The sequence below is a fragment of the Oreochromis aureus genome, linkage group 20, assembly GCF_013358895.1.
Source record: "Oreochromis aureus strain Israel breed Guangdong linkage group 20, ZZ_aureus, whole genome shotgun sequence".
Taxonomy (NCBI): domain Eukaryota; kingdom Metazoa; phylum Chordata; class Actinopteri; order Cichliformes; family Cichlidae; genus Oreochromis; species Oreochromis aureus.
The window spans coordinates 27,708,360-27,727,633 of NC_052961.1; the positions used below are offsets into that span (position 1 = coordinate 27,708,360).

The following is a 19,274-nucleotide window of genomic DNA, read 5'->3' on the forward strand; positions in this document are numbered from 1 at the left end:
GTGATGGTTTAAGGCAAGAAAAAGAGGAAATTAAACAAACATAGAGATGTTGGATGGATGTTGGGTAAAACATCAAGGCTTTTGTCCTGTAGGGAAATTCACAGGAAAAAGTTTAATATGAAAATGAAGATTATGTGCTGTGCCCTAAAGCAGACTGAAATCTGGCTTTGGATAAATAGTGTTGTTTTCACAAAGCTCGATCATCATTTGCTGGAGATGACGACATGCAAAAAAGGTTCAGTATTGGAACTTTCCACAGCTCATTTGCAAGAGTTACTTTAAATAATCACAAAGTTATCTTAAATAGGAAAAAAAGACCATACGAGTGTAAGTTATACTGATAACATCCAGTAAATACTATGACATAAATAAACATGAACTAATGTGTGAGGAGTCATAAACTTTTAAAGGCTTAAATCAAGTCAGCAGAATCCAGATAATTCGGGTTTGTTGTGGATAGCTAAGGTGAAGCTCTAAAGCAGGGGTGTCGAACTCCAGGCCTCGAGGGCCGGCGTCCTGCAGGTTTTAGATGTGTGCTTGATCCAACACAGCTGATTTAAATGGCTAAATGACCTCCTCAACATGTCTTGAAGTTCTCCAGAGGCCTGGTAATGAACTAATCATTTGATTCAGGTGTGTTAACCCAGGGTGAGATCTAAAACCTGCAGGACACCGGCCTCCGAGGCCTGGAGTTCGACACATCTGCTCTAAAGCATCTTTCAAACTCTGTACCCGCCAGTGTTGGCTCCAGCATTGCATTAAAATCCACTCAAAGATACTTGTGATGTCATCGTTGTTTTTAAAATAGAGTTTCCCTTTGACAGCACGACTCTGGTTACTGTATGTGTTGTGTTATTCGTTCATACATGTCTCACAAGTTCGACTCTGCTCTGACTGCAGCACTGCAAACAGCATGAAAAGCAGGAAGGCTGCTGGAGGTGGTGTGCCAAAAAGTGACTTAGTTTTATATATCCTTTATTTATCCAGCTAAAAAGTCTCATTGATAATAATTAATTAATTAATTTACTTATTTTTAACAACTCTAACAACACAGTTCTATAAGATAAATTAAGTGTGCAAAAAGGACTGGTTTGATCGTAATGTAGGTACTGTTTCTTCATTTTATATATAACCTCTTCATTCATCCTGTTGACTACAGTATTTTTACCATTATAGGCAAAGTTATTACACATAACAAACCTACACAGAAACATCACTTTTAGCACAAATACTCCTGATACATGTGGAGTTTCTGGACTCTGCGTATAAGCCAACAGCATTTTTAAGTGCGCACAATTTGTTCTGCACTTTGAGCAGATCACGTGAGGGTGGTGCTTTGCTACATCCTCCTGTAATTTATGTTAATTATCTGCAGAATTTCAAACCAGTTCAGTGAAGTATATGAAACAGCTTGCGTGGATGAAGGAATACCCATTAACTTCAAAGAGAAGAATCCTCTCACAGTGCGTTATGTCCACATAATTATATTATTATAGCACATAAGAGCTTGGACTGCCACTCACTAACTGTTACATTATTTATGAGGTGAAAATGTGCGATGTACATTTCCTTGCTGAGATGCAGCACAGCACTGTGCGCGGTGTTGCCTGCGTGCTAGATCCATTACGGTATTCACGGCTCTTGCAGTGGAGCAGAGGAGCCTGATGGATGCAGAGATAAAAAGCAGAACGAGGACAAGGGAAGCGCAGATTGCTACAAATGCAGACTACAGCAGCAGCTTCTTTTTCACTATAGCAAAGAGCAGTATCCAGATTTTTTTTTTTAAGTCTTATTCTTTTTTTTGTATCTCTTACCTTCAGCCTGGCTGAAGTTATCTTTGAATTCCTTCAGTACAGATTTCATGTGCAGGCATAGTGTTTGTTTCAAGTCACAGGAGCTTTTTTCATCATGTTGAGGAAGAGCTCAGAGCGGCTGAAGGGAGACAGAGAGGTCCTCCTGGATCTGGATACTAGGGCTGAAGCACAAAGCACAGAGAGCTATGGGAGTCTGCAGAATGGGAGCTTTATCCCTCCACGATATGTAAGCTCTGCTTTACTTATTTCCTACAATACTGCAGTGTGATATCTCTTCAGCTCGCATAAATCTATAAAATAGCATCACTGTCACACAGCAGGTATTCATTATTCTGTTCCCTTTTAGCCTCACTGATTTCTCAGAGATGTGGCAGTGAGTCTTGAGGGGTTTTACCCTTCATGTAATATAAACATGAACACAAGGTACTGTAAGGACACTGATAATGGCTTGTGGTGAGGCCTGACTTTACTGCACTGAAAGATTGTTTTCCGCTCATCTTTCTGGTGTCATTACTGCAAAGTGGAAACATGTACTAGCACAAGAATTAAACCTCTCCTCAAAGCCAATTAAACATTCATACACCGAGCGAAAAGGTTCAAATGCAGAAAAGTGAGCAGAGTTTTCGTCATGTGCTTTACAGAGTTTCATGATATATTAATGGTGGCTCCACTGTCAGTTTTCAGCTGCAGCTGCTGATGGAGATATGGATGGCGATGATCCCATTTATATGCAGTCTACTACAAGAAGTAAGCAACCAGTGCCACAGTTGGGGAATTACTTCAGAGACGGGAGAACTAAGATTGGTAGGTTTCATCAGCTCAGCGGTAGGTAGACAAAGTCATTCGTTCATTTAACCTTTCACTCCTCTGGTCTGGGGTGCAGACTTCGTGCTGGTGTGGGAGATTCGTTCGCGGAGGAAGCGGCGAGAGAAAGGGACAAATATGGCTACCAGTGAGGAGGGGGAAGCCGTTCCCACTGAAGAGAGCAGCAGGTCTGAACGAAGGAAAGCACAACTGGCTCAGTGGAGAGAGAAGTTTGTTCAGAACCTGGAGAGTGTTGGCTTGGTCATGGAAAAGGTGATGGGGACAAGATTAAAGATTATTTATCTTATTATTAAATTATAAATTATTAATTCTTTTCCTGACTTGTTGATTAAACATCTTCTTTGCCGCCTCTCTTTACTTGTAGGAGGAAACTGCAAATGAAAAGAAGACCATACACTTTCTCAAAATTAGCGCCCCCTGGGATGTGTTAGTGTGTTATGCTGAGGAGCTTTGCCTTAGAGCTCCACTGCAAGTAAGTACAGCTATTTATGGCTAGATAGGTTTAATTTAAAGTTATATGTTACATTATGTTAAACCCAGTTGATAATAATACTAATTTTGGGAATAAACAAGGACAGCTTAATATGACAAAACACACTGATGTTTACCAGGTAAAGTCTTTACTATCTCACTTTTCTGTTTAATAATGCAAACATTTTCTGATGATCTCTTAATACAATGAAAACCTGTCGTAACTTTTCACTCAGAACCAAAAATGTGCATCTTATGCTGTTCTACAGTGATAGAAGGAGGTCACCTGTGTCTGTGTTTGTGTCCCAGGCACAGCAGCATCTAGACCTCAACACATCTGCTCGGGTACTGAGTAAACTATGCATACCTAATGTAATGACGGAGTCAGTGCCAAACAGGCCTCTGGACTATTACACATGTGCCTTTCGCAAGTCAAAGATGAGCAGGTGAGTTAACTTCTGCAAACAGTTGGATCAGATCACTGCTGCGTGTTTTGCTGAATGTACGCCTTTCTTCAGATTCCTTGGCTGGGAAGATCAGGATACATATTTCACAAACACGCAGAGGCACCGTGTTGTAAGTAACACAAATGGGACAATAGCAGTATACTGAATGTATCGGATGTATATTTGAACTAACAGACTAAGAGTTTTATTTCAGGTCTATGAGATTCTTGCCAGGACAGCATATGGCAAAAGGAAGAAGGCTGAAGTCGGAGTGGACAGACTGTTAAATGAAGGGGCGTACACAGCAGCTTTCCCGCTGCATGAGGTGAGTTATTTTTATCTGTTCTGTACACTGAACTGTGTCATTTTCTCTTTCTCATTAGCAGCATGTTTGTTTCTCTTTAGGGTCCCTTTCAGCTTCCAAAGCACGAGGTCAAACCTGACGAGCTGAACCAGAGGCAGGTTCTCTACTACTACTGGGCCCGCTGGTGCAAATGGTACAAGTATCAACCACTGGACCATATCAGGGAGTACTTTGGAGAGAAGATTGCACTCTACTTTGCCTGGCTGGGTAAATTTATATTCTTATTTCTGTTGTTCAAAAAATTGGCTCAGATAAAAAGCCCACTCCTTCCTCTATTACTGAATCCAGACCAGATGGTATCACAATAACTGATAATATTAATTAAATATTTAGATTTTGTCAATAATGCTCAAATGAAAACATTGTAAATATCTGTGCAACTGTTCAGGTTTTCTCCCTGTCGACAGGTAATTTGAGTTTAATTAACTGGTCAACGTAAGCTTTCGATTGATTTCCCAGTAATTTTATTACCATGAAGCACAAACTAAAGCAGTTTTTGCAGATTATTTGGTTGAAATCAATTTTAGTAGCTAACTATAATTTTATTACAATTCTGGTGATTTGATTTGAGTCTGATGGGGGCCAAAGCTTTCACTATTTAGAAAAAAAACCTGCTGTTCATTTTAATAAATGAGAAATACTTGGAGTCTGTATTACACGCCAGAGTCATTTAACATGATTAGAAATGGATCAAAACTAATACAGGACAATAGGCAGAGTGCTCACATAAATAACATACTGTATAAAACAGCAATCTAAGCTACAGCCTCCTGGCATTGACTCCACAGTGAGTTGCATCTATTACTTTTTTCTTTCTTTCTTTTTTCACAAAAAGAGACAAGTGGAAACTATTTTTTAGCAGTGAAATTCTTTTATGAATCTCTGTTAAGAGGAGGGTGTAGCATATGCAAAGAGGCTATACCTGAGCTTGAAACCATCATTGTCAGGATGAAAGTCATCACTGCAGCTGAAACTGAACATCAGTCTTGCATCAGCTGAGAGCTGCAGTCTAATGGAGCTTTTTGTCTCTGCAGGTTTCTACACAGCCTGGCTGCTGCCGGCAGCAGTGGTCGGGACTCTGGTCTTTGTGTCTGGAGTGATGTCCATGGGTACCAACACACCAGCGTGAGTTTGCATCATGTATACATAGCATGTGTTTAATTGTGTAACACAAAATAATTTAAATGAAGAAATGCTGCATTACAGAAACGACACAGCTAGTCATGTGTGACTGCACTCACTTAGATGAAGTATTGTGGTATAGTTGTTAAAGTTTTACACACAGGGGTCAGTTTAAGCAGGCAGCTTAAACACAAGTGAAGCAACCACCGTTTTAATAGACACAAAAACATGGATCTTGTCTTTAATAATGTATAACATAAAAATCAAACAAACAGGAAACCCTCATACAAAGTTATGCCAACCTCAAACCGGCTTTGATGTGTCAGAATGTCAGTAATAAGGTGGAGTCAGTCTGCTTTGAGTTTGCAAATGAATGAGGTCAAGTTGACAGTTACATGCACTCTGTGAGTCCAGTCAGATTGTTATAGATTTGAATTAGAAATTTCCCTGCAAATAGTGACATAGTTGTTGCAGGATGGTGATTTCACTGCAAAATATTATAGGCGTTCAACAACCTCGCTTTTATTTAGGAATATAACCCAGTCGAGTTGCGCTAATCAGTGCAGGCTCACTCAAACTGATTGCAGCATGTTGGCAATCTGTCTGCATTTATAACTTTATTTGTAAACCTTTGCCAGTCTGTCTGAGACTCAGATCAGACCGAATCAGACCGCGATTGTTTGGAGACAAGTTGTCTCCCACCAGGTGCAATCGCCTTGTGATTGAAAAGGACTAGTTGCAACTAGTTGCTAACGGTTGCCAAATGTGAAAAAATCCAATGCAGTCATCGGGCAACTATTGATCACCCAGCCCCCCACCTGCCTTCAGCCATGAACAATCTCCCATAGTGAGATCCCTCAATGGAGTTTCAGATGGTAACCAGACATTATGTTTAATAAACATTAAACATACTTATGCACTGACCTGCTGGGTATTGTATCGCTATTGATAGTGATTCAGCTGAATTTAATGCGCATCCACACAGCTAATAATAAAAATAAATGGGACTAATCATTGTCAGTCAGCTGCTGCCTGCAGTGGCTTCTTAGAGTCTTATTGATTCAGTGAAGCTGCTGGAATTGGTGCCGTTGTGCCTGTTCAGAAACGCATAGTAAAAACCTTACTGATGTCCAACATAAGAGCCAAAGTTCAGCGCTGTACTTAATGTGCACATATGAGATTAGCATTGATTTCTTCTTAGAAAGAAGGCAAATAAATGTGTTATAACTTTTGTTTTAAGGGCTGCCACAGTTTCCCGGAAATTAAACTCCACCTACAGACTCTCTCAAACAAGCACAACTTTAGATTCAAATATTTCAAAGCACAGCGTACTCTGCATAAAGACTCGCTTCATAACTATACAATCTACATGTGGGATGTCTGCGCCCGGTTTGTCATACATTATGTATTAAGAGTTGGCTCTCCTTTATGGTTTTTCTTCTCAGTGTAAGTGTAGCCTAGATTGTGTAGAGTAATATTGCCTCTGTAACTGTTTACCAATCTTTTTCTGGCTTCATTTCTTAGAGACAAGTCGATATCCTAGGAAAGAGAGTCTGTGGCAACAAGAAAAAGCAGCCATCTCTAATGGACAATTAGTGCAGAATAATCCTCCTATTTAAAAAAAAAGGAGGAAATAGATCTCGCTGTCAGTCCAGACTTTATTTGTAGCAGATCCCATGTGTAGTCAGGGTTTCAGTGACTCATTCTATGACTGTAATAAAGGAAAGAGCAGTAGCTTTGTTTCCCGGCAGGAGGTTAGGAGAATGCTTTCCACACCGCTTATCTGTTCCCTGGAAGCAGTACGTAATAGGTATATGTGCAGCCTTTACATCCATTAGAGTTAATTCTCCCAATCCTTTAGCTCCCACACTGATCATTATTTGGCCTCACATATCTGTGAGGCCAAATACGTGTTGCTTTAAAACCTGTAATTTGTGTTATCTCAGGTGTAACTAATCTGTGTCAGTATGTCTGTCAACAGGGAGGAAATCTGTAACAGTGGAGCTAGCTATACCATGTGTCCACTCTGCAAAACATGTAAGGCCTGGAACATGTCTGAGATCTGCACCTTGACGAAGGTACCAAGCTTTTTGTGGTGAACAAATCGCTGACTCTGCAAAAAAAGACTTGAACCTAATGGTTGTACCTTTCTCTGTTGCAGCTGGGATACTTATTTGACCATCCAGGTACAGTGTTTTTCAGTGTGTTCATGTCATTCTGGGCTGTAACCTTTCTGGAGTACTGGAAGAGAAAAATGGCCACTCTGGCACATCACTGGGACTGTATGGACTTCCATGAAGAGGAGGTATTGGTTGCTTTCAGTATGAGTGTGATCATACTGGTCTTATTCAGTTTAGAGCTCTTAGGTCTGTCATGATTATAGATCCAGTAATACAATTATGGGCATCATGACTGGTTACACTTGTTTGCCACAGGGATTCTGTTTTTTTAATATTTTATTTTAACCTTTGCACAAGGAAGTTTCAGTTTTGTACAGAGTAAACAAAGTAAACAACAGAGCAAAGACTAAAGTTACAGACCAATCTGTGAACCGGACAAAGCCGATGAAGAGTGTGTCCAGTGATGATGGTCGCTGTGTCGTCACTGTTTTCTTTAAGGAGCGTCCCCGGCCGGAGTTTGCAGCCATGGCCCCTACTATGGAGCAAAATCCAGTGACTGGGGTCAAAGAGCCATACTTTCCTGAAAAAACCAGGCTGTCTCGCATGTTCACTGGCTCCATGGTTATCATAATGATGGTGAGGCTATTTAAAATATTTTACATACTGTACTGCTGTTTTGTTGTTTTTGTATTTCAGTAAAAGAAATACTCGAGGTCCATTTTAACACTATGCATTATGTTTAGTTTGGCACAATGCAGGTTCTTAAACGGTTTAATTACCACTATTATTGTCACACTGTAAAATGTCTTTCTAATACAACAGATCCAGATCCGCTCCCGAACAACAGACTCTCTTTTCTCATCATTAATCTCATTACACGTGGTTTCAGTAAGGAGTCTCGGTTTCTCTTGAGCTTTTGCTTTTGTGATTGTGTTGAGAAATAGAGGTGGGGTTAACACCTTTGTGCCATTCCAGTAAATCCTGCATTGTTAACTGAACCCTTTTTTAATAATGAATCCAGGTCACATGCCCACAGGGCCAGATATGATCCCATCATCTCATCCACGCACTTTATGCTGTGTCCAAGATTCACTTCTTTGTAGATGCAGATCTGAGGATCATTTTTCCTACACCCTTCTTTTGATGATAGTATTAGAGATGGAAATTTTTTAAAATTCTAATTCTCTTCCTTGTTCAGTGGAAGGAGTGCTGGAAACGTACTGATGTTGTGATAGTTATGAATTTTGATATAAGGAATGAATTTGTCTGCAAGTTAATTTCCCGAAACTGAAAGGAATAGAATTCACTATCAGACAAAGCAAAGAAATGAAGATCATGGAAAAAATGATTCAGCTGTTACTAAATTTTATGGGAATAATACCTGATCCAAGCTCTTGTTGGAAGCTCTTGTTGGCTTGCCAGTTTCTAGAAAAATCCTACTACTGAATGCTACTGACTTAGGAAAGCATATGCATATCTAGCACTTTCGATTAAAGCCGTCTTTTAAAAACTTTGTTTGTGCTCTGAAAGATGTCAGTCAGGATGCAACAGACATGGATCAGTTTTATGATGAGCCTCATGAGAGCCGCATCCAAAATATGTCATCTGACAATGAGAATGCTGGACTCTTGACTTCTTGATCTTAGACTCTGCTGCGTGGTGTCGATGATGAGAGCAGACCTTCGTGTGCCTCTGGCTGTGTGGAGCATATTATGTTGCAGATAAAGGTGTGCTTTTCCCCTCTTCTCTCAGCTGTGTGTGGTGATGATCTTCCTGGTGACGGTGGTCGTGTGCCGTGGTATCATCAGTGTGGTGATATTTCATTCTGGGAGCCCTGTGCTGCGGACAGAGGTACGTTACAGCTGTTTTGTGCTTTGCACAAAGAAATACTACAAACACATAGGAGCTTTTTTCCAAAACTGTTACTAAGAAGAGAATGCAATTATTAAATTATTTACAATTATCGCAATCACATTTTAATATAACATTTTTAGTTTTTTGGGCAACACAGTGGTGCAGTGGTGGTGGAATCCACTGGCCAGTTGGGGACTTTCTGTGTGGAGGCCCCAACCCCATACATCCCCATACTGGTGTGGGTTCTCTCTGGGTACACTGGCTTCATCCCACAGTCCAAAGACATGCATGTTAGGTTAACTGGTGAATATAAAATTCTGTGACAGATGGGATAGACTCCAGTCATAAATTATATTTGTGGAATCACCAACAAACTGTGATCACTGAAAGTGCTGCTTGAAGGCCCAATGATCATGACCATTCAGTCTTGGTTTTCTTCTTTGTCCACTGGGTACAGAAATTTATCCTGACACTTTTTTATCATATTATGTAACACATATGATCTGCAGTCAAATTCTCATATTTGCATTATACCAAGAAACAGCTCAGTGTTACTGGCTTGTTGATAATCAACCCTAGTTTGTTTTCGAGGTCTTCAGCATAGGCCTCAGTCACACAACAGTTAAAATAGGATGGCAGCCACACTCGAGTGAGTGTGTTAAATGTTTTTCACTGTCTGGACCGATGAGTATGAGTACCTTAGTATCAATACTTCTACTTAAATGGAGAATCTCTGTACTTTTAACACCTCTGGTTTGTAATAAAGCAACTCTCTGGATAAATCTTGCACTCCACATGAGTGTCAGTCCTCAGGAATACACACACACACACACAGACACACACACGGTGCCCCTGCAGTTTACAACAGTTCACCCTTATAACATAATCATATTGATTTTGGTTGCACAGCAGGCTCCAGGCACTGTTTTCTCTAGTGTGACAGTAGCTTTACACAACTTTTTTTTCTGCCACTCTCCCAACTTTTACTGCCATCAAATTAAGTTCATATGGTCAAATAAGATCAAAGTATTTCTCTGTTTCAACATTTGAGTTGTGTCTGTACTGTTTTTAATTCAATATATTTGTACATGTTTAAATTATTTTACAAATCACTGCATTTTATTTATCATACAAGCATCCATGCATTTAATTTCCTCACACAGGCAGGGACCATAGCCAACATCTCCAGCAGTATTGTAAATCTGGGGCTCATACTGCTGATGGGCCAGGTCTACACTGCATTAGCTGAGCAGCTCACTAAATGGGGTAAGAATCAATGCTACTCTCACACACCTCAAACCTCATGGGTGTTTATTGTTATCAGCTTTTCACTTGATTGCCACTAACTAAAAGCTCAGACTTCTCAAGAGCAGGTGAAGCTCTTCAGTTGGATCCTTATGGTTATTGTTTCTATCGAAGTAGGCTGCATCATGTGGCAGAATTATGGGACTCTTCTAAAGTACAGATAGAGAGAGCATAAAAAGTCTACACACAAAAAAACTATTTAAAAAAACCTAAAACAATGTGGTTGCATACGTCTGCACGCCTTCTTGTAATTAGGGATTAATCACATGCAAATTCATATTAAACATTAGTCTTCAGTTAAAGTGACTCATTAAAATCAAATGAAGTTCAGCTGTTTTTGTAGGATTTTCCTGATGTGTACCTTGTGGCATCTTACAACAAAATTTGTGATCTGCAAATAACTTACAAACGCATCAAACAGATCTCACTGTTGATAATAGATGGAAAAAAAATACCATTACTGCCAGAACTGAGGGAAAGATGAGAAGATAACTGGCCAGGGAGGGTTACAGCGACATTAAATGAGCTGCATGAATCTCTGGCAAGAGCTGGTTGTGTACTACATGTGACAACAATCTTAAGTTAAACATACACATTATATACATACATCAGAGCGTCCAAAAGCATGTAGGATGTGTGTCATGATCTGATGAGGCCAAAGTTGAAGGTTTTAGCAGTGATTCCTTGAGACGTGTTTGACACAAAAACAGAACTTCACATCACCAGAGAAAAACTGTACCTGCAATGAAGCATGGTAGTGATAACATCGTGCTTTGGGGCTGTTTTTCTTCATCTGGAACTGCAGTAGGGCTTTAGTCAAGCTGGGAGGATTTATGAACAGTTCTAAAATAGCAATCATTTTTCACAAAAAAAACCTTCAGGCATCTGCTAGAAAACTGAAGATCAAGAGGAATTGGACCTGGCAGCACAACAGCAGCAACCAGCTGCATATATCCAAATCAATAAATAATAATTTTCTGACAATTATTTCATGGGTCAGGCTTTAAATTGCTAAGGATGCATATATTTTTGCAACCAGATTGTAGCAAAAATTTTAGTGTACATGTTTAACCCCTCCCCCAAAAATTGTAACTGTTAATCTTGATGTTTAAATAATTCAGCCACTGTTTAAAATGGATATCTGTAGGATTCTTGTTGATGTATCCATCTCATTTCAGTCAGGAAAGTATGATAGACAATCATATTTGCTGCTGATTCTTGATTGTTGTAAAAGCACACACACACACACACACACACACACACACACACACACACACACACACACAAAAAAAAACCCCACCCAAAATTAATCTAAATAAAATAGTTTACACTGTGGTTTCCCTTTTTTCTTAGTTTTGACTACTCTTAAACCAGTTATCATAATATTTTGTTATCTATATAAAAATCACTTTGAAGTGATTTAAACCAAGTAAAAACAAAGGCAACATTGTCTCGGTGTCTTTAACACTGTTTTGTGCTTTGTGTTGCAGAGATGCACAGAACACAAACCCAGTATGACAACGCTTTCATCTTCAAGGTCTTCATCTTCCAGTTTGTCAACTTCTACTCGTCTCCCTTTTATGTGGCTTTCTTTAAAGGAAGGTGAGACACACGAGTCACAACAAACACACAGGATAATCATGAAAAGATGAAGACACTGAGACAAAGAAAGTATTTAAGGTGCCACTGATCTCTCTGTGATTAGGTTTGTGGGTTACCCTACCAACTATGGGACCTTGTTCGGGATGAGAAATGAAGACGTGAGTGATTTAGATAGCCTGTAACGTACCAGCATGATGTGAAAATGATGCCCCCATAGCGTCATGTCTGTGTGTCTTTGCGTTACAGTGTGGTGCCGGGGGTTGCCTCATTGAATTGGCTCAACAACTTTTCATCATAATGGTGGGAAAACAGCTCATCAACAACGTTCAGGAGTTCATCCTACCGTACGTTGCTACACTTTTAGCTCATATCCCAGCATGTTTTTAAAAGACTGAGAACTGATATTTATGTTTTTATAGAAAATGTTCTGTTGTCAATCTCCGGCACATTTAAATATCCTTTATTTAAAAGCTTTCGTGGTTTATCAGGGCATCTTACTCATTTGGAGAAAAAATTTCTTTCAGACAGACAGGAGTACATTTTTCCTGTAATAAAATAATAATTAAACAAATTAGATTCAAACGCATGAGCAATAAGTACGGTGACTGTCAAATACAACTGAAAAGAATAAAGCAGAATTAGGATAAAAGCTAAAACTGTGGTACAGATGTGGGAGATGCATAAAAGTAGCTGTGCTGTGTCATATTGTTCTGCAGTTCCAGCTGTTTAGTGCAGTAAATCTCATCCATGTGCCTCTGCACCATCAGCTGTGTGTGACTGTTTTAAGACTTACTGCAGACAGTAAGTGTAAAATAAGGGCAGCAGAGGAGCAGTTCAGTAAATACGCTTGAAACCTCTGGCAAAACAAATTATGTAATCACCACTCTTGAGGATTCAGCTCTTTTACTTTGTAGCACATAAACAAATCAAAGATATGATGACAGAAATTATTGCTATACATGAAAAATAAATGGGCAGAAACAGGAGCCAACATTTGTTACAGAACTGTCAGAAACAGGCTGAATAAAATGGGATTTACACGCAGAGAAGCCAAACAAAAGCCAGCGCTAACACCTAAACAAAAGAGAAGCAGCTTACAGTGGGCCAATGAGGGGCAGTCATGGACTGTGGATGAAACTGATGTTAGTGATGAATCATAAATGTGGAGTGGCCAAGAGGATGATGCTGGAAATTTGGTCTTGTGCTGCTGCAGTGAAACAGATAAAGATGACTGCATGAAGAAAACAAGCGCATTTCCCCACTCAGTGGTGGGGCGGCATGTGTTATAAAAGATGAGAGGGGACTGCAGTCATTACATCAGCAACAAATGCTTCCAGTGATAGAAAATAGGTTTGGTTAACTAATTCCAATTGAAACTCTATGGTGGTTATTGGGGAACAATGATTGCTGTTCAGCTACAAAAAAATAGTCTTGTGTCATATCTGTGATGTAATGAACATCCTCTAAATGTGCTGTTTCCGTCATTTTTGCCATTGCATGTTGCAATGCATACTAACATAAATCCTTATTCTACTGTGTACAGTGACCTTGAGTGTTTTGAAAGGCGCTTTAAAATAAAATGTAGTATTATTATTATTATCCTGATTCCATCAAATGATCAGGTGACCCTGGAGTTATGCTGCAATAGGTCCAGGCTGCTGGGGCGTTCCCTCTTCACTCACTTCTTTTCACTCTCTGCATGGTTTTGCATCACGTGTCTATTTAGTCATTAGCCGTTATTAAACTCTGGCACTTTCTCCCATAGTTATTTCTTTTCTCCTGTTTCTGCTATCTTCTCCCTGCCATCACCCCCAAGTGGTTGCGGCAGATGGCTGCTCCTCCCTGAGGCTGGTTCTGCTGGAAGTGTCTTCCTGTTAAAAGGCAGTTTTTCCTTCCCTCTGTTGCCAAATGCTTGCTCACAGGGGTTGTCTGTTGTTGGGGTTTCTTTCAAATAGTTTTTTGGTTTTAACCTTAGAGTATAAAGCACCTTGAGGCGAATGTGTGCCTTTATAAGTAAAACTGAATTAAACTGAAAATGTCTTTTTCTTCCCTAACAGTAAAGTGAAGGCCTGGCGCCAAAAGAGAACTCTGGCCAAAGTGCTGGGTGGCAAGGCATCCCATGAGCCTCGGCGCTGGGAAGAAGATTACAAGCTGGTTGAGTGTGAGGGCCTGTTCGAAGAGTACCTGGAGATGGGTGAGTATCCATATCTGGATTTACAGACTTTAATATCACTGCATTCAATCGGATCTCCAGTTCAATCCAACTAAAAATTCACACATAGATAATATCCAGTTTGATGAACAAAAGCAAAGATTAATTATCTAATTTTAATTTCATGTGCTGCAGTGCTCCAGTTTGGGTTCATTACTATCTTTGTGGCGGCGTTCCCCCTTGCTCCGCTCTTCGCCCTCCTCAACAACTGGGTGGAGATTCGTCTGGATGCCCACAAGTTCGTGTGCGAGTACCGCCGGCCGGTGGCTGAACGCGCACAAAACATCGGAGTGTGGTTTAACATACTGGAAGCTTTGTCACACCTGTCTGTCATTGCCAATGTGAGTTCATCTCTAATACATTATTGCCAGACTGCATAGCAATATGAGAAAAAAAGAACATTTATTATCATTTATTCTTTTTCAGGCTTTCCTAATAGCGTTCACTTCAGATTTTTTACCTCGCCTGCTGTATCAATACAAATTTGACAATGATCTCAACGGATACGTCAACTTCACCCTGGCTTACGCCCCCCTCAACTACACAGAGTATCCTATGTGCAGGTATGCTGCTTTGATCCTTCTTTTTATGATCCTTTTTATTCCTTCATCTTACGTGTCAAATTCAACTTCTCATATATGGTTATTTTGTGGTTGCTAAGCAACATTTAAGTTTCTAAGTGTGTTCAGGTCATAGCCTTGGCCAACAGTGGGTGATATTACTAAATGTTATGACTGTTCTTTTCATGTGCTGCTGCTGTATATTATACACACCAAGTATTACAAATATTTCTTGTTGTAACTTTGTTGTAATTATGTTTGTTGGGGTTTTTCAGATACAAAGCATTCAGAGACAACAATGGAAACTACACACTGTTTTACTGGGAGCTCCTTGCAGTCAGACTTGGCTTTATCATTGCATTTGAGGTATGAAGGAAGCTTCCTAGCATCTCTGTTTATTTGGCTGTTTTAGTGGTTTTATCTTTGTTTAGTATTGTCCTTTCATCAGCACCTCTATGCCAGTTCTGCTTGTTTGGACAGATTCTAATGATTTAGTCCTCTTTTATTGTTTTGTGAAATGTTTAAGCTTTGTTTTCTTCCATCTGCATCACTTTTTATTTCTTTCTCTATCTATCTCCTCTCTGCTTTTCCTCACTGTTATTTGTTAATGCTCACCTGAGAGAGAAGAAATAATTCACCAGTTGTACAAATTATGTGGAAAATAAAACTACAAGTACTGTTCTCTTTTTCCATTTTCATGCTTGAAGATCGGCTGTCTGTTTGCTTAAAATTAATGACAATTTCTGATGTGGAGATTGTTCGTACTGTTCTTACTGTTGTTCTTACTGTCTCCAGCACGTGGTGTTCTTCGTGCTGCGAGCCATTGACTGGATTGTACCCGATGTTCCCGAGTCACTGGAGCTGAAGATGAAGAGGGAGCGCTACCTGGCTAAGCAAGCTCTGGCTGAAAACCAGGAGGCCCTGTTGGTGAGTCGAGCCCGAGCGGCCGCCGCTGCCACTCCAGGCACCTCCAGCCCAGGTCAGTAAGAACATGGGACGCACACACACAAGGTCATGCAGCACACACTTCTCCATATAAAGTAAATCTAGTTAGTAATGATCAGGTAAATACGTTCATATTAAACTCACTTAAATCATCTTCAAATTTGTGCGTCTGAGAGCAGAAAACAAATAAAAACAAGTCTTTTCTATTAGAAGTTTCTAATAAAATGTTACCGTGCTTCCTTGTCAGCTGCATGATAAACAAATCCTCTGCAGTTTGTTTCCACGTAGGTGATCCATGCCGTGTTAAACCTGTCACTGTCTCTGACACGGCTGATTCACACTAATAAATTCCACAATTGAAAGGCTTTTAAGAGCTCACCCACCCACCCGCCTGCATAGCACCTGCGGCTATACTGGCTGTCATAAACTCGCTGCGTACAGCATGATCATCAGAGTTAATATGTGGGATGATGATGTGGGATCAGTGCCAAATATGTCGCTTGATTGCATCATCAGACTTTGTGACCTGATGTGTGTTGGCACGGGTTATTTCATCCGTCAGCACTTCTGTTCAGGTTCGACTTTAAATAAAATGAAAAATCATTATGCTCAGCAAACTAAGTAGCTTAACACGTCACATGTCAAATTTCATATTCTGCCCACGGGGATCGAGCCATGATCGTGGGGTATAAACTGTCATAGTGTGTATATTCATCCTCACCTGTATGTGTGTGTGTGTCCCCTTTGTTCTGGCCCACGCTGTTGTCATGTGTCTCATGTAGTGAATGTTGCTGGATGAGGACAGGTGAGTACAGCACAGGTAAGTGAATGGCATTCCTAAAAAGGATGTCATGATTTAAGTTCAGAAATATTGATATTAATTCATATTTTTAAGCCAATCCTGTGATCATTTAAAGTCTGATTTTGTTTTTTTTGTTTAATCAAACATGAAGTTATAATGTAGTACATGTCAGCAAAACATCAGTAAGAAGTCAGTGGGCCCGGAGTTGCTCGCAGTTATGGGGATTATTTATCTCCGTATCACATTAGTTACCCAGAGTCTCTGTTTTGAAGCTCCTTATTTTATTTGCTGATGATGGTAGATGCTGAGTGACTGACTTTCAATCAGTTATATCAGTATCATTTTATTATTTTTGATGAAACCATCCAAGTTAATAGCAGCTTTTCCCTCGACGTTACTAACTACTACTAATTACTAACACTACTACTCCCTGCAGTTTCATTGCATTTGGGATACACAGGTTTTGGATTGGACTTTGAAAACTTGATTACAGCAGAACCCTGGCATGGTGGGATTTTTATATCCTGTAAATCCCCTAAAGTCACATTTTGTTTAGTTTAATTTAGAACTTAGATCAACACTGTGTGAATTTAATGTGCATATTTGCTCTTCGAAGATAAAAAGCAACCATTTTATTAGATGTGAGGCCTACAGGACATACAGACTAAGGACTTTGGCATCTGAAATTATTTATTGCATTTCATTGTGTAACCAGTTTATTTAGTGTTGTATTTGCCTGATGTGATTGCTGCAGCAAAGGTATCTGTGTCAGCTTTTTCCTCCTCAGTACCTCTTATTGTAGTCAGTCTAACACAACTAACTCTTTTTCTTGTCTTTCTGCTTCTTTCCCGTTACTTCTGCCATTGCCTCCTCTGAAGGAAGTGACACGTCCCTTGGAAACATGAGTTAGGATTCCTCTGTGGAAAAGAAGCAGTGGGACTGAACGCTGGTGGAATATGAGACTTTCCTTTGTATCTCGGATAAGTGAAATTTTCCCAAGAAAGTGGAATACTGTCTTGGGATTGGTTTTCATATCACTAATACATATTCATCTGCACAGATACGTGATAAGCAGGTGTACTTCAGCCTGCCCACCTTCTTCATATGGACATTTCTCCAACATATTTGGGATTTTTTTCAATCTCATGGTTATTGCAACACTATCAGAGTCTGATGTTTCTTTACTGGAGCAAAGGGCATGAATTTATAAAGCATAAATCTATGTATTGATAAATAATTAAGCAACTTATGTGGGGAAAATTAGTATTTTGATTGGCTTCCACTAGCTGCAGCATGCAATGTTAATGCTACCTGATGCCATGCAGGTGTGGGACTTACTTGCAGTAGTGTGTGTGTGTCCCATGCAGCCTCAGATTGACTTCAAAGTCTGACAACATGAACTATTTAAATGATGCCAAATGTTGTATTGACAGCGCATAGTTTGAAATTACATAAATTCCGATTTGCAGTGTTTTTCTTGGAGTTATTGTTGGGATACCCAGAGGACCTGAAATGTAATGAAGTCGGATTACACCTTGACTCTGCAAAAGCTCATCCTGAATATTTTTGGGGGCTTTATAAAACTCCTCTAATGGGACAGAAGGCTTCAAACAAAGGAGTGCACAGGATCAGTAGTGCCGCTCATGGAAAGAAAGCAGACTTTTATGTGTGCGCTCAGCAGACTGCCTCTTTAATGTGTATGGTTATTATCTGTATGACGAATGCTGACTTGAGGTCAAAGTTCACCTTTCTTGGACAAACTGCTACAACAAGAGCAACAGAGTCAACAGTGCTTTGGGTTTTTTTTGCCCCTCATTTTCACAAAGCTGGCATTGTTCACCGACTGTATTATCATCACATAGTTTGTGCTGCGTTTTCACTCAGCACTAAGCATGACAGTTTTTTCTACGTGAATGTCCTGCACAGTATGACTGTACAGTACTGTAAACAGGAGTGAAACAGCACCTGAGCAGAGGCCATATTTTATGTATGAGCTGTTTTGTCATTTTAGATCAAATAAATCTAGTTTGGCGAACGTAAACGCCTCCTCGACGTGGGATTCAGAGCCTCAGAGATGCTGTACTTGCTGGAACTTAACATTAATCTTTCCACACTATCTACCTTCTACACTTTCTTCTTCTCTTCATTTCGCCCTCCTTCTAAAAACATCACCTTCCTCCCAAAAAGCAGCAGCAGATTAAAAAAGTCTCTGATTTATTGGGAGTCAGAAACAGACAGGTGTTTCGTTAATGATTTCCCTCTTCCTCTCCCTCCTCCCCTCACAAGAACTCCACCAATGGCAGTGGCCTTGGGCAACTCCTGACTTTTACTTCATCTCATCTCCTCTTCCACCTCAGTCTTTTTTTTCCACGTTATTTCATTCCTGAAGTCACTTTTTTTGTAATGCATACTCTCTTCTTCCTCCTCTTCTCTCTCTTGGCCACATTCATCCTTTAGATTGTTGTGATTGCTGTGCGTTCCTCTGCCATGGCCTGCAGGAAGAGTGAGTTAGTACATGTCAGCGAGCACAGGTATGCGCTGCGGACACCGGCTGGCTCATTTACCGGCTGCTGGAGTGAAGTGGGGGAATGCTTGCATGCGAGCAAGACATGGCAACGAGGCATATGATGAGGACTCAGCTGAATAATTTTTAAAAAAGCCCTCTAAACTTGCCTGATAGTCAACGCATTAGCATTTCAGTTGCAAATGCACATACTGAGAAATACAGCTGCATTTCAGGGTTCAGTCAGTGTATATACACATATATATACATATATATATATATATGTATATATATATATATATGTATGTATATATGTATGTATATATATA

The 19,274-nt window shown here is 39.9% G+C and overlaps 1 protein-coding gene across 1 annotated transcript; it reads left to right on the top strand.

The window, feature by feature from the left end:
• The first annotated feature begins 1,803 nt into the window (after nt 1-1,803).
• On the top strand, nt 1,804-19,169 carry ano11 (anoctamin 11). Its single transcript, XM_039604106.1, has 23 exons — nt 1,804-2,040; nt 2,492-2,618; nt 2,698-2,891; nt 3,004-3,111; nt 3,420-3,556; nt 3,629-3,686; nt 3,771-3,881; nt 3,962-4,127; nt 4,955-5,045; nt 7,024-7,120; nt 7,204-7,347; nt 7,661-7,798; nt 8,915-9,013; nt 10,180-10,282; nt 11,812-11,923; nt 12,027-12,081; nt 12,170-12,267; nt 13,981-14,117; nt 14,271-14,476; nt 14,562-14,698; nt 14,971-15,061; nt 15,491-15,674; nt 17,321-19,169. The coding sequence occupies exons 1-23, from the start codon at nt 1,909-1,911 to the stop codon at nt 17,350-17,352; spliced, it is 2,757 nt and encodes a 918-aa protein (XP_039460040.1). The 5' UTR covers nt 1,804-1,908; the 3' UTR covers nt 17,353-19,169.
• Nucleotides 19,170-19,274: the final 105 nt, after the last annotated feature.

Coding starts and splice junctions, on each gene's coding strand:
- ano11 (XM_039604106.1), top strand. CDS start 1,909: ATGTTGAGGAAGAGCTCAGAGCGGCTGAAGGGAGACAGAGAGGTCCTC. Junction 14,118..14,270: donor CGAAGAGTACCTGGAGATGG/GTGAGTATCCAT, acceptor CATGTGCTGCAG/TGCTCCAGTTTGGGTTCATT. Junction 15,675..17,320: donor TCCAGGCACCTCCAGCCCAG/GTCAGTAAGAAC, acceptor CCTCCTCTGAAG/GAAGTGACACGTCCCTTGGA.